Source organism: Electrona antarctica (assembly GCF_951216825.1).
Source record: "Electrona antarctica genome assembly, chromosome: 2".
Lineage (NCBI taxonomy): Eukaryota > Metazoa > Chordata > Actinopteri > Myctophiformes > Myctophidae > Electrona > Electrona antarctica.
Window position 1 is genome coordinate 48,217,926 of NC_136807.1, and position 14,203 is coordinate 48,232,128.

The 14,203-nt window shown below is 43.9% G+C and overlaps 1 protein-coding gene across 1 annotated transcript; it reads right to left on the minus strand.

The window, feature by feature from the left end:
* Window positions 1–662: 662 nt before the first annotated feature.
* Window positions 663–13,232, minus strand: tnni1a (troponin I type 1a (skeletal, slow); the record flags this gene model as incomplete). The annotated part of the gene is made up of 6 exons (XM_079520776.1): window positions 663–824; window positions 1,233–1,358; window positions 4,157–4,333; window positions 5,616–5,705; window positions 12,612–12,743; window positions 13,176–13,232. The coding sequence occupies 5 exons, from the start codon at window positions 13,230–13,232 to the stop codon at window positions 1,254–1,256; spliced, it is 561 nt and encodes a 186-aa protein (XP_079376902.1). The 3' UTR covers window positions 663–824; window positions 1,233–1,253.
* Between the last annotated feature and the right edge of the window lie 971 nt (window positions 13,233–14,203).

The following is a 14,203-nucleotide window of genomic DNA, read 5'->3' on the forward strand; positions in this document are numbered from 1 at the left end:
TCAGGATGTAGAAGCAAACGCAAAGTAAAGCAAAGTTCTTTGTTTACCCAGGGTAAGTGGACTAAGCTCGAGATGCTTGTTTACAGCCACGCCCTGCTCATAGAACATTTCATGGTTGGGGTTCAATGCCTTGCTCAAGGGCACTTCAGCGGTGGTAATTTTAACGTGCCGGTCCGGGGATTCGAACTGGCGACCTTCCGGTATCAAGACCGCTCCGCAAACCGTTCGGCCACCGCTGCCACTAGAAGACATTTTTAGAATCTGATCTCAGGTCAAAATGGGTTAATTGTTGCTGTGTTGTCAAACGGAAGTCCTCAATTTTAGACGTGTGTTGTTGCTGTGTGGGCTATGTAACGATGGCTTAATTGTTGTCAGCCTGGATGCGTTGGACACAGCACATAGATGGAGATCTCTGTGGCCGTGTGTCCAATGTGAAGTCGGTGTGGGGCAAACGGTTTTTCGAGTTACGTGCATTACACACACGCACGCAGACAGAGACGTGGCACATTTATAGTAGGATATTAATAAGACACACAGACTTTAATAAAACGCTTTCTAAAAGTGTTAATCGACTATTTTTGCTACTTTTGTGTGTGACACTGCAGTATGTTGAAGTTGGATATTAATTTAAAAAACTAAGCAAAAGGTTGAAATCTGGAGGTACAAGGTTTCTGCAACAACAAATGTGTAATTGGAGTACGGACACACGTATTGATGGATAAAACGGTCCACCGGTCACTCAGTCCTTGAGAGGGGAACGTCTTTTGAAAGTGGGGTCAACCACATCTTGTCAAAACGTTGGCAGGTGTGTATGATTGAAGTACCTGTGAAAAGAAGTGACAGGTGATTAAAAACAGGCAAAAAATGAAATCAAGCGATTTCAAAAGGTACTGTAATGTATTATACTGTATGTATTATTAACCCATTAAGACCTGAGGCCTATTCTACAAATGTCTTCTAAAACGAATGTTGCTATATCAGCGGTTCTCAAACGTTTTCATGTCAAGGATCCCCAAAATCATATGTATTTGGCCGTGGACCACAATCTCAAAATATTCTGTGCCAGTGACCCCCATAAGCACAGATTTGAGTTAATCACGTTCACAATATACGTTATAAAATATAATACAAAATATACGTATTAAAAAGATCTAATGTACAAGCTCACAGCATGGCTCCAAGTGATGAGGTTGTAGATTCATTTTTTATAATTTTACGTAATCTAAACTCACCATTTGCTTGGAGGATAGTTCTCACTGGGCCGGGCCCTTGGCAGCGTCAAACATCTTTTTCCTTCCCTCCATGCCTGACATGGCTTCCACGTTCTTCCTCCAATCACTGTCCTCCGCTGTCTTCTTCTGGTTGGTTGGGTGGATGGACGGATGGATGGACGGACGGACGGACGGACGGACGGATGGACGGACGCATGGGCAGGCAGGCAGGCAGGCAGGCAGACAGACAGACAGACAGACAGACAGAGAGACAGAGTGACAGAGTGACAGACAGACAGACAGACAGACAGACAGACAGACAGACAGACAGACAGACAGACAGACAGACAGACAGACAGTCGCATAGTTAGAAGGTGATGTCACACTGAAAAGTAACTAAGTACATTAATTGACTTAAATATTGTAATTAATTGCAATTTTGAGGTATTTGTAGGCCTATACTTTACTTGAGCGTCTCCAATTTCCAATACTTTTACTTGTTACTTTCTCTACAATACATTTATTTGGAAACGTGCATACATTATCCACTTCAGGCCTACACATTTTAGCTATTTGAAAATGGCCGACACAATGCGTCACGATTTTCAAAAGATTTTTATTTATTTATTTGAAAACTTTTATTTTTGGTACTTCAAGTACATTTTGATGCCAGTACTGTTGTACATTTACTCAAGTACATTTTGAAGTCTGGACTTTGACATGTAACAGAGTTTTTCTATATTGCAGTATTGATACTACATTTGAGTACTTAAAGGAGCATTCAGTGATTTGGGTGATTTGGAAAAAACCCTGGTCCACCCAGGTCATGATTGGTGGAAGGCCCCTCTCTATCCTGATTGGATGAAGGCTGGGCCACCCAGCCAAAAACGAAACCTAAGGTTTATTTGACCCCAGGGGTTAACTGGGGAAAGGAAGGAACTCCTTATTTGGTCAGCACAACAAAACAAAAAAAGAAGTGATATTTGAATTAAGTGAAATCACTGAATATACCTTTAATTTTTCCACCACTGGACATAACTTGGTTTAGAAGTTTTGTATGAATTAGTCCTGCACTAAGTGTTGATGAAACCCATATTGTCGGCCGGGAATCCCCCTGGAGAGAATACTGCATGATTACACTAGTTTAACTGGTTTACACAGAGCCTAACATGTGCACGCACGCACGCACGCACGCACGCACGCACACACATTCACTGACCATTGAACAGAACAGGTCACAAAAGAGCTTCTCTACTCCCTGTGTACAATGGCATCATTGTCTTGTGTATGGTACCTCCACACACACACACACACACACACACACACACACACACACACACACACACACACACACCTGCCACCGCCCTGCCTGCTCTCTCCTTCCTTGGAGATACAGTAGGCTATAGTCTCAAACACACCCTGGCCATACTGTACACACGTGAGTGCGTGCGTGCGCACGCATACACGCTCGTAGTTAACGTTTCCCATGCAACCTTGAACACTGATGTCATAGGTTTAGATGAGAGTCGAGTCTTAACTCTGGGCACATGGCCCAAGGACGCTGATTATAGCGTGTGTGTGTGTGTGTGTGTGTGTGTGTGTGTGTGTGTGTGTGTGTGTGTGTGTGTGTGTGTGTGTGTGTGTGTGTGTGTGTGTGTGTGTGTGTGTGTGTGTGTGTGTGTGTGTGTGTGTGTGTGTGTTAACATGACACATAGGGCAGTATTATGCGTGTCTTAAGTACCAGGTCTTATGACTTAACTTAAGACCTGGAGGCGTGGTCAATGCTGTTTGGCCACTCAGAATAGCCAAATGGCATTTATCCCGCCTCCAGGTCTTAAGTTAAGTAATAAGACCTGGTACTTAAAGGCGTAGTGAAACGGAAATGGTGGACATTTTATTTTGAAGTCTCAAGTTGAAACACCGCTATGAAGTTTCTGAACCAATCAGAGCGTCGCATCCCTTCAGGGGATGGGACGGTAGCTAGGGACGGGTAGCTATGCTACGCAGGACAGCGTGTGGAATCTGTGGATGTTTGTTTACAAATCTGATAGTCGGCCAGCTTTACCAGTTTACTCTTAATGTGGCTTATTTCTACCCTATAATGTTTTCAGATACATTTTTAGCGTGATGATTAAGTTGAAACCGAGTAATACACTCTCTGGATGTTATCTTGAATGGGAATACAAACGGAAGATTTCTGTAATCAGTAGCAGCTGTGCAGCCTGTGCTGGACGGATGCGGAGATATGGGGAATTAAACTGGTGAGCTTCATTTTTATTGGCTTTTATCGATGTTGGCCTCGACACGTCATCACGCAGCACGTTTTCGTTTTCAGGAAGTAATACAAAATATATTTTTATGGACGTTTGATATAAAAACACACGCCACTTTTTTGGCATCCATTGTTAGGTATGACCATTTGATGACCACGGATATGGTCTAAAAGTGTGAAAAAAGTATTTTTCATTTCACTACACCTTTAAGACACGCATAATACTGCCCATAGTGTCATGTCAAAATAGCAAATATAGCAGATCTATACAATCTCACAACGTGTGACATTGTGAGCCTATAAATCTGCTCTTTATTTCCCCCACAATAGCGATCATTTGTATTCAAATGATCAATTCCTTTTTTAGCTAGCCCCTCCTATGCCCAGCTTTGTGTGTTTGGCTGATGATTGGCTGATCACCCCATAGCGACGGTTTGATTGGCTGAGCAAAGTACATATTGAAGATAAAAGTGAGGGCAGTAAAGTGAAGACGCCAAAAGTGATTGGCCGGAATGACATTTGTGATGATTTGATTGGCTGAGCACGGAATGTGATGTATGATGATGATGATAATAGCGCCCCTCACTTCACACAAGTGTGTGTTTTAATCTATTCAATCGATCAGTTGGATGGAAGTGTTGCTCCCCTACGTCTGCAGCACATAACATGGTACCTTCTCGGTGTCCTCTTTCTTGACCGACTTGAGGTTGGCCCGGAGGTCCATGGACACCTTGTGCTTGGAGCCCAGCAGCGAGCGCAGGATGGCGTCGGCGGACACGCGCACGCGCCTCAGGCTGGGCCGCTTGAACTTCCCCCTCAGGTCCAGCACCTTGATGTTCAGGTCCTTGATCTGCACGGGGCCATGGGGTGGGAGAGGATCGCTGAGACGTTAAGTCTCGCGTAGCCAGACAACTTCGACCACAATCTCTGAATGCTTATATGTAGTGTGGGACTACACTGTCATTTCCGTTCACAAATATATATATTTAAAAATATCTTTAGAGCTTATTTCTTTTATTATTTCCATTTCTGATAAGCAGCAAGCTATATATGCTTCTAATGATTCTGATTTATATTAGGATACATTTGCGTGACTGTAAAGATGAAACGGAAGTGGGGAGGAGTCTCCACTTCCGCTGCATGCAGCTTCCGTGCTCCAGACTGTATGATGGAAGCATTTGAACATTACGAGAGGCAACAACGCCAGACTAGTGGAAAAACTACTCAAATCTGTTACAAGAAAAAGTCCAGAATTCTATATGTACTTATCAAAATGTACTACTTATCCCATTTAGGCCTGACATCGAAATGAAAAACAAATCTTCTACATTCTGACAGTTTTCTGAAATACCTATGTTTCTATATCAATGGTGCTCAATATTTCATGTCAAGGACCCCAAAAATTATATGTAATTGGCCACCTGAAAATATGTTGTTCCAAGGAACCCCCAGAAGCAAAGATTTGAGTTAAAAACGTTCACTCTGAAAGAATATATATTCAAAGATTTGCGCCACATTTTCACGATTTTTCAAAAAATAGCAGACCTACAAGTTCATAGCGCGGCACTCGGTGCCGCGCTATGAGCTTGTAGATCTGCTATTTTTCAATAGCTAAAGCATAACACAATGCTTAGAAAGTGTTCCAAGTACCAAACGTAGAATGTACTCATTATGCAGAATGCCCCGTTTCAAATGTACACAAATGCTTTTGAAAATGACATTTTTGGGTATTTTTACAATATTTCTCTGTGGAACCAAGTCACTGAATCGAAAGCCTCAACTCCTACAAATTCCAAGTGTTTGTCAGGGTGGGTTATACAGTATGACTAATAATAATAATAATAATAATAATCTTTATTGTCCCGAAGGATATTCGACACCCACATCAAAAACAAAACAGACTATACAAAAACATGATGGTTTTGCTCAGTATGCTGGGCGATCGCTGCCTAAAAAGATTGCCTAAAACCATTGTTCTCAACAGTTCATCTTGAACGACCTTACGATATGAATGCAGCCTGCAAGTGCATGCAAACACAAGTACCTCTATGTCTGATTGTTTGCTACTGGCTACAGAGAAACTTAAAGGTGTTCATTTGTTCACGTCTGTGACATTGAGCTAGACGTCGTACCTCTCGTGTGTTGAGCATGACTTTGGCTTCGATGTCATATCGTTCCTCGTCTACCACATCGATCTTGACATGGAGCTCTTGACATAAACCCTACATGCACACGCACGCATGCACACACGCACACACATTCACAAACGTACGCTATTGTCATCATCATCATCATCATCATCATCACTATAAAGGGCATAAAGTGGTCGCAAATTGAGTGGCAAAGTGACTTTAATTGATGAATGCATTCAGATTGGATTTTTCTGTTTGGATGTATGACCTACAAGCCTATGAGCTTGTAGATCTGCTATTTTTCAATAGCTAAATTATAACATAATGTTTAAAACACCAAAAGGGGTTCCCGCCCAAAATGGGTTAAGACCTTTTTAATAGAAAAAAGTGACATTTAAGAAAGAAAGAAAGAGGAGCATTCCTGCATTAAGCAATCAACAAACTATTATATAAAAACTGGTCAAACATTGGCAAAATTGACAATATTTTCACAATATGTATCTGTGGAAATGACTAAAAGAAAATGTAATGTCCAAACTCGTTGTTCGGACCCTTTTCGCAGACGGTAAGGGCCGATTCATACTCCTATTTTACCGCTGTTTCGGCGCTGTAGTGCCGAAATGATTTCGGCTCGTCAGAAATTTTCAGTAGCACCGAAGAGCCGACTTTAGGACGGTACCCGCCCCCCCGAACCTCAAATGACGTCACATTGTAGGCTCTACAGCGCCGAACCGACTTTTATTCGGCTCTAAAATAGGAGTATGAATCGGCCCGCCTGTTACGTCATTTCCTGTGTTGCCTGTATGCTGCCTGTCGGCTGTGTTGTCAGCAGGCTCTGAGCAGCACGAACGGCAAACATTATTGTACTGCGCTGCTGTGATTCAGACACACGCTATCACTGTTGATTATCCTACTTTGTGGCTGTTGGTTGTTTGGCGGAACGACCGTCTCCTTCTGTCGGCTTGGCCGAGCGATTGCGATGGCTTTCTACCACAACCACCACCCCCTCCCTCCCGGCAGGTTCGCCTCTCGCTCTAGCCCTCTCTCCTGCGCCGTATGCAATATGTATAGTTACACCCCTGACGCCTTTGTTGCTTCGGACGTGTGTAACAAGTGCAGCCTGTTTGCGGTGCTGGAGGCGAGGCTCAGCGAGTTGGAAACAATTCTAGCTAGCGGTGCAAACGGTAGCCTAGCCCCCCCCGCTCACACACAGCCACGGGACCAAGGCGGCTGGGTGGTTGCTACTGGTCGGAAGCGTAGAAGTAAACATAAGCACACGGGACACCAACCACTTCACGTTTCAAACAGCTTCTCCCCACTCGCTGCTACACCCGTTGAGTGTGACAGTGAGACTTCAGTTCCACTTGATGGCACGCAACGGCGTCGTGTCATCAAGAACACAACTCTGGTTATCGGTAGCTCCATAATGAGAAACGTGAAATTAAAGACTCCAGGAACCATAGTCAAATGCATCCCCGGGGCCAGAGCGGGCGACATCGAATCAAATCTGAAACTTATTGCTAAAAGTTAATGTAATCGTTATGATAGGATTGTAATCCACTGCGGAGGCAATGACACACGACTTCGGAAATCTGAGGTTACGAAGATAAATGTTGAGTCAGTCTGCACATACGCAAAGACAATGTCGGACTCCGTAATTTTCTCTGGTCCCCTGCCAAACATGATTAATGATGACATGTTTAGCCGTATGAGACAACTCAACCGCTGGTTGTCTAGGTGGTGTCCAGATAATAACGTGAGCTTTATAAATCATTGGGAAACCTTTGAGGGGAATACTGGTCTGATAGAGAGAGACGGCATACATCCAACTTGGGACGGTGCAAAGCTCATCTCTAGAAATATGGACTATTTTATAGATTCATTATGACCACCCAGAGTTGGGACCAGGAAGCAGAGTTGCAGTCCTACACAGCTCTCTGTGCTTCCTCCAGTACAACCACCTACCCCACCTATCCTACAAAATAGAACTATTCAAACTATACAAAATAGAACTATACAAACTATACAGTCTTTACAAACTATACAGTCTATACAAACTATACAGTCTCTGTACAGGCTGAACAAACCATATAGGCTGAACAAACCAAAGGAAATAGGAGCTGTACACACAAACTTGATACAAATCAAGACCAATACAGTAGTACCACAAAATACAAATATCAAATGTGGATTTCTAAATATTAGATCTCTACGCAAAAAAGGAACACTGGTAAATGAAATCATATCAGACAATAGTCTTGACTTATTTTGTCTGACTGAAACGTGGCTGGGTGAGCAAGAATATGTCAGTTTAAATACAGCCACCCCACCAAGTCACACCAATGCCCATATCCCCAGAGACAATGGTAAAATTGGAGGTGGAGTTGCTGCCATCTTCAATTCAAGCCTAACAATTAGTCCTAGAGCCAAAGCCACCTACAAATCATTTGAAAGCTTGACTCTCAACCTTTCACACCCAAGCTGGAAATCAATACAGCCCCTAATAGTCATTACAGTGTACCGCCCTCCCGGCGCTTACACACTATTTCTATCTGAGTTCTCTGAACTTTTATCAAGTCTAGTCCTTGAGTCTAATAAAATCATCGTAATCGGTGATCTAAATATTCACGCGGACATAGGAACTGATAGCCTAAATAGAGCATTCATCTCATTGATTGACTCAATCGGTTTCTCTCAGTGTGTAGATAAACCTACCCACATTCTCAACCATACCCTTGACCTCATTCTGGTCTATGGTATTACAATAGAGCACCTCATAGTTTTCCCACAAAATCGTGACCTCTCTGACCATTATCTGATAACTTTCCATTTTACATTAATGGATTATACACCACTGGACAAAAATGTCCTCGGCAGAAGTATATCCGAGAGCGCTGTAAATAAGTTCAAGGAAACAATTCCATCAGCCATCAACTCGGTATATTTCAACAAAATAGAAGACCCGCACACCTATAGTCCTTCTCAAATCGATCACCTTGTTGATAGTGTCACAAGCTCATTTCAAATGACACTTGACTCTGTCGCTCCCCTGAAAAGGAAAGTAATAAAGCAACAAAGGCTAGCCCCATGGTACAACTCGGAAACTAGAAATCTCAAGCGAACGTCTCGCAAACTTGAAAAAATATGGCGCTCAACCAAACGGAAAGAATCGTGTATAGCCTGGCAGAACAGCCTCGAAATATACAAAAAGGCCCTCGACAATGCCAGAGCCACCTATTATTCATCCCTAATAGAGGAAAACAAAAGTAACCCCAAGTTCCTTTTTGACACTCTGGCGAAACTGACAAAAAGTAATGATTCCACTGATCCACGTATCCCTACAACTCTCAATAGTAACGATTTCATGAGTTTCTTCAATGGCAAAATAGGAACTATCAGAGATCAAATTGATCTACAACTACTCTCAGCCCCCACTGGACTGCCCCCAAATATGGTGGTCCCAGAGATGGCCGCACACCCAAATATATATATGGACAGGTTCTCCCCAATCGAGCTCTCTGAGTTCACTTCAATGATAACTTCCTCAAAATCAACGACATGTCCCCTGGATCCAGTTCCAACTAGATTACTCAAAGAGGTCCTGCCCCCGGTTGGTACATCCCTGCTCAATATGATCAATATGTCCCTGGTGACAGGCTACGTGCCACAATCCTTTAAGGTAGCTGTAATCAAACCACTTCTCAAAAAGCCTACTCTTGACTCAGGCATTCTAGCTAACTATAGACCCATATCAAACCTTCCATTTCTCTCCAAAATCCTCGAGAAAGCAGTCGCCAAACAGTTATGTGACTTTCTACATAACAACAATATATTCGAAGGCTTTCAGTCAGGCTTCAGAGCTAACCACAGCACTGAGACGGCATTGCTGAGAGTTTCAAATGACCTCCTGACTGCAGCAGATAATAACCTCCTCTCTGTACTGGTATTGCTGGACCTTAGTGCTGCATTCGACACTATTGACCACCACATCCTGCTACAGAGACTGGAGCACCTGGTTGGCATCAAGGATGTCGCACTGAAATGGTTCGAGTCCTATCTGTCTGACCGATTTCAGTTTGTTAATGTCAATGACGGATCCTCAACACGTGAAAAGGTCAAATACGGAGTTCCACAAGGCTCTGTGCTTGGACCAATACTTTTCTCTTTATATATGCTCCCTCTGGGTAACATCATCAGGGAACACTCTATAGATTTCCACTGTTACGCGGACGACACTCAACTATATCTATCGATGAAACCGAACGAAACGGACCAACTAGTCAAACTTCAAGCATGTCTTAAAGACATAAAGAGTTGGATGACCCGTAATTACCTACTCCTCAACTCTGACAAAACGGAAGTTATCATTATTGGCCCTAAGCCCCTAAGAGACAAACTAGCCGACGAGAACTTTTCCCTAGATGGCATTACCTTGGCCTCCAAGGCCACTGTAAAAAATCTGGGAGTTGTCTTTGATCAAGATATGTCCTTCAAATCTCACATCAAACAAATCTCAAAGACTGCCTTTTTTCACCTGCGTAATATTGCAAAGGTTAGGCACATCCTGTCCACAAATGATGCAGAAAAACTTGTCCACGCATTTGTCACCTCAAGGCTGGACTACTGCAACTCGCTATTGTCAGGCTGCCCAAGTAAGTCTCTGAAAAGCCTACAGCTAGTTCAAAATGCTGCGGCGCGTGTGCTGACAGGTACCAGAAGAAGAGACCATATCACTCCTTCACTGGCCTCTCTACACTGGCTCCCGGTTAAATACAGAATAGAGTTCAAAATTCTTCTCCTCACCTACAAAGCTCTCAATGGTCAGGCACCACAATATCTCAAAGAACTCATCGATCCCTACAAACCAAATAGAACAACAGTGCGTTTACAGTATGCAAATATGCTTACTGTCCCAAAAATATCAAAAGTTACAATAGGAGGCAGGGCGTTTAGGTCCCAGGCACCTCAGCTGTGGAACCTTCTCCCGGCTTCGGTCCGTGGGGCTGACACGCTCTGCACATTCAAGACTAGGTTGAAAACCTTTCTCTATGACAAAGCCTATAGCTAGACTTGTCTCCAGTACTCGCTCACCCGATAAAGTCATAAGGGTGGGAACTGAGTAAGGGGAACCTCCCACCAAACCCCGCACCTGTGCTGTGTGTCTGCTAAATACCATGATTGTACATTGTTTGTGTGGGTTTGTCTCCCAGCAGTGCTTGTAATATACACCGTATAGGCTCCAGTAAGGCCTGCCACTAATCCAACTCCTTCCCCGGAGTCTCTTTTTGTCTTTTTGTCCTCCACTTCGCAGTTCCGTGGACCTCTAATATTAACCCCCAACTGACTGCCGAGTGTGACCGTGGACCAGGCCACTTCATGGAGCCCAGCAGTCTCCCAGCAGTGCTTGTAATATACACTGTATAGGCTCCAGTAAGGCCTGCCACTAACCCAACATCCGGGGAATCCTTCCCCGGAGTCTCTTTTTGTCCTCCACTTCGCAGTTCCGTGGACCTCTAATATTAACCCCTAACTGACTGCCGAGTGTGACCGTGGACCAGGCCACTTCATGGAGCCCACCAGAAGTGTGACCGTGGACCCGGCCTCACAGTGCACGACCTGGACCAGATGTGGACCAGGCCCCTCCATGGAGCCCACCCTGTCTATCTCTCTTCTATTCTTTCTTCCTATTCCCCTCTACCCCCCCTTTTCCCCCGACACGGTCGAGGCAGATGGCCGCCCACCCTAGAGTCGGGTTCTGCCTGACGTTTCTTCCTAAAGGGGAGTTTTTCGTTACCATTGTCGTAATATTGCTTGCTCTGGGTGGATCTTTGTTGGTTGTAAAGTGTCTTGAGACAACTTGTTGTGATTTGACACTTTAATAAAATTGAATTGAAATTGAATTGAATTGAAAGAAAGAGGAGCATTCCTGCATTAAGCAATCAACAAACTATTATATAAAAACTGGTCAAACATTGGCAAAATTGACAATATTTTCACAATATGTATCTGTGGAAATGACTAAAAGAAAATGTAATGTCCAAACTCCTACAATTCTACTTCCTACAAAAGTCAGGGTGGGGTCCCCAGTTCAAAAATGATTGTTTTGGGGGTCATGGGCGGAAACGGTTGAGAACCACTGATCTCTAAACTATAGAGTGTCGCAGTCCCGCCCCCTTTCATGACGACGCCAGGCCCAGGAAATAATTCCCAATGCATTTTTCCCATAGACATTTCAAAAGGTATTTATTTAAAGACCTTATAAGCGTCGTACGAAGCCAACTCCAGTTGTGACAAATCATGACAACAAACACAATATTTTACGCTGTGGACAAAGCCAACTTGAGTTGTGATTGTGACACATCATGACAATAAACACAATGTTTTGGACCAAACAAAGAATGTAATTATTTGTTTGGTCCAAAACATTGTGTTTATTGTCATGATGTGTCACAATCACAACTCAAGTTGGCTTTGTCCACAGCGTAAACGTCTTTAAATAAATACTTTAAATAAAGACTTTTCAAATACTTGAAAAGTCTATGAGGAAAATGAACGGGGAATTCTTTTCCGGGTCTCTCGAGGGGGCGGGACTGCGACGCTCTATACTCTAGATCAGGGGTTCTCAACGTTTTTGGCCGGGGACCCCCGGAAATGCTTTGGCAATGTCTCGGGACCCCCGCCCCGCCCCGCCCCCTCCCGACCCCCAATATAAATTGACTGCTACAATAACCTTAAACCATTTTGGGCGGGAACCCCTTTTGGTGTTTTAAGCATTGTTATAATTTAGCTATTGAAAAATAGCAGATCTACAAGCTCATAGCGCGCCACCGAGTGGCGCGCTACGAGCTTGTAGGTCTGCTATTTTTGAAAAATCGTGAATTTTTATTTTTTTATTTTTGGAAATAATTTGGGGACCCCCTAAAATAATTTGGCGACCCCCCCGAGGGGTCGCGACCCACGGGTTGAGAACCCCTGCTCTAGATAGACAGTATTTACCTGCAGCTGTGCCAGACTCATACCACTGGTGATTAGCGGGGGGGCTCTCTCTGCCAGGTACTTGTGTTTCTCTTCCTCTTTAGCCTCAACCTCCTGCTCCAAGTCCTCCTTAGCCTTAGCCACCATCATACTCTGAACAAACACCACCAGGCATCATGGGAGAGAAAGGCACCATCTTATATGGATTGCATGTAAATAAATTCTTCAAGGCAGAGCATTTTACTGCAGCATGCACAATGTGTATAGGTACAGGGCTTTGGATCTTCAGAAAGGGTAAATAAAATGGGCCCTAGGGTTCAACCACTTGGACTGGGGTTCAAGTGCTTAGCAATCTAAAGAGGGCAGCTTTGGCTCACAACAGCTTCCCTCTGCTGTCAGTCAGAACATTGAATAGGACTGTGCTGCCCTCCTGTGGTTGAACTAGTGGACTGCAGCACAGTGCAAAGAAAGCATCACAGCATGCACGCACGCACGCACGCACGCTCGCTCGCTCGCTCGCTCGCTCGCTCGCTCGCTCGCTCACTCACTCACTCACTCACTCACTCACTCACTGGCCTGCCTTACCTTCAGCATCAGCTTCCTGGAGGCTGAGATCTTGGATTTCCTCTGGACAGAGAGCATGATAAAGAACAGAACAGAACATTGTTAATAACAAATCAATGTAATAACATAACATAACATAATAATAATAACAATACGGTATAAATCATATAGTTTCACTAGAATACAATCAGCTCCACTGCTGTTTTTGAAACATTTGAATTTGATGGTGTGTGTTGTATATTGTTGTATGCAGCGTATTACCTCTTGTCTGTAAAAGAAAAGAAAGGACATAAATTAGGGAGGAATTAAAGCATGAGATAATAATGCAGAATGTTTGATCACTGAATGGATAAAATGTGTGTGTGTGTGTGTGTGTGTGTGTGTGTGTGTGTGTGTGTGTGTGTGTGTGTGTGTGTGTGTGTGTGTGTGTGTGTGTGTGTGTGTGTGTGTGTGTGTGTGTGTGTGTGTGTGTGTGTGTGTGTGTGTGTGTTCTATTAAAAGACCACAAAGCCTGTTCACTCACACTTGTTCAGGCATCTTGATGATGAGATTTCAAACTGGAGGACAGACAAACAAGAGAGGTTAGATGTTTGGCGCGTGTGCACACACACACACACACACACACACACACACACACACACACTGCCAGTTGTCAGTGGCAGTGCTCATCAGCTGCTGGAGCGCTAGACAAGATTATCTTTCCTGTCTCTCTCTCTCTCTTTGTGTGTGTGTGTGTGTGTGTGTGTGTGTGTGTGTGTGTGTGTGTGTGTGTGTGTGTGTGTGTGTGTGTGTGTGTGTGTGTGTGTGTGTGTGTGTGTGTGTGTGTGTGTGTGTGTGTGTGCCAGTGAACTCAAAGTCAGTCTCCTTTAAAAACCTGTCAGCAGACCAATTACCCAGAACCCTCACCATTCTGAGCACTTTGGTGTTGCGCGTTAACACAATCCTCTGTGTGCCTTCTGTTAGTAGTACAGAGGGCACACGCTTTAGAATGAACACTTCTGTTAGTGCAGAGAGGACACGCTTTAGAATGAACACTTCTGTTAGTGCAG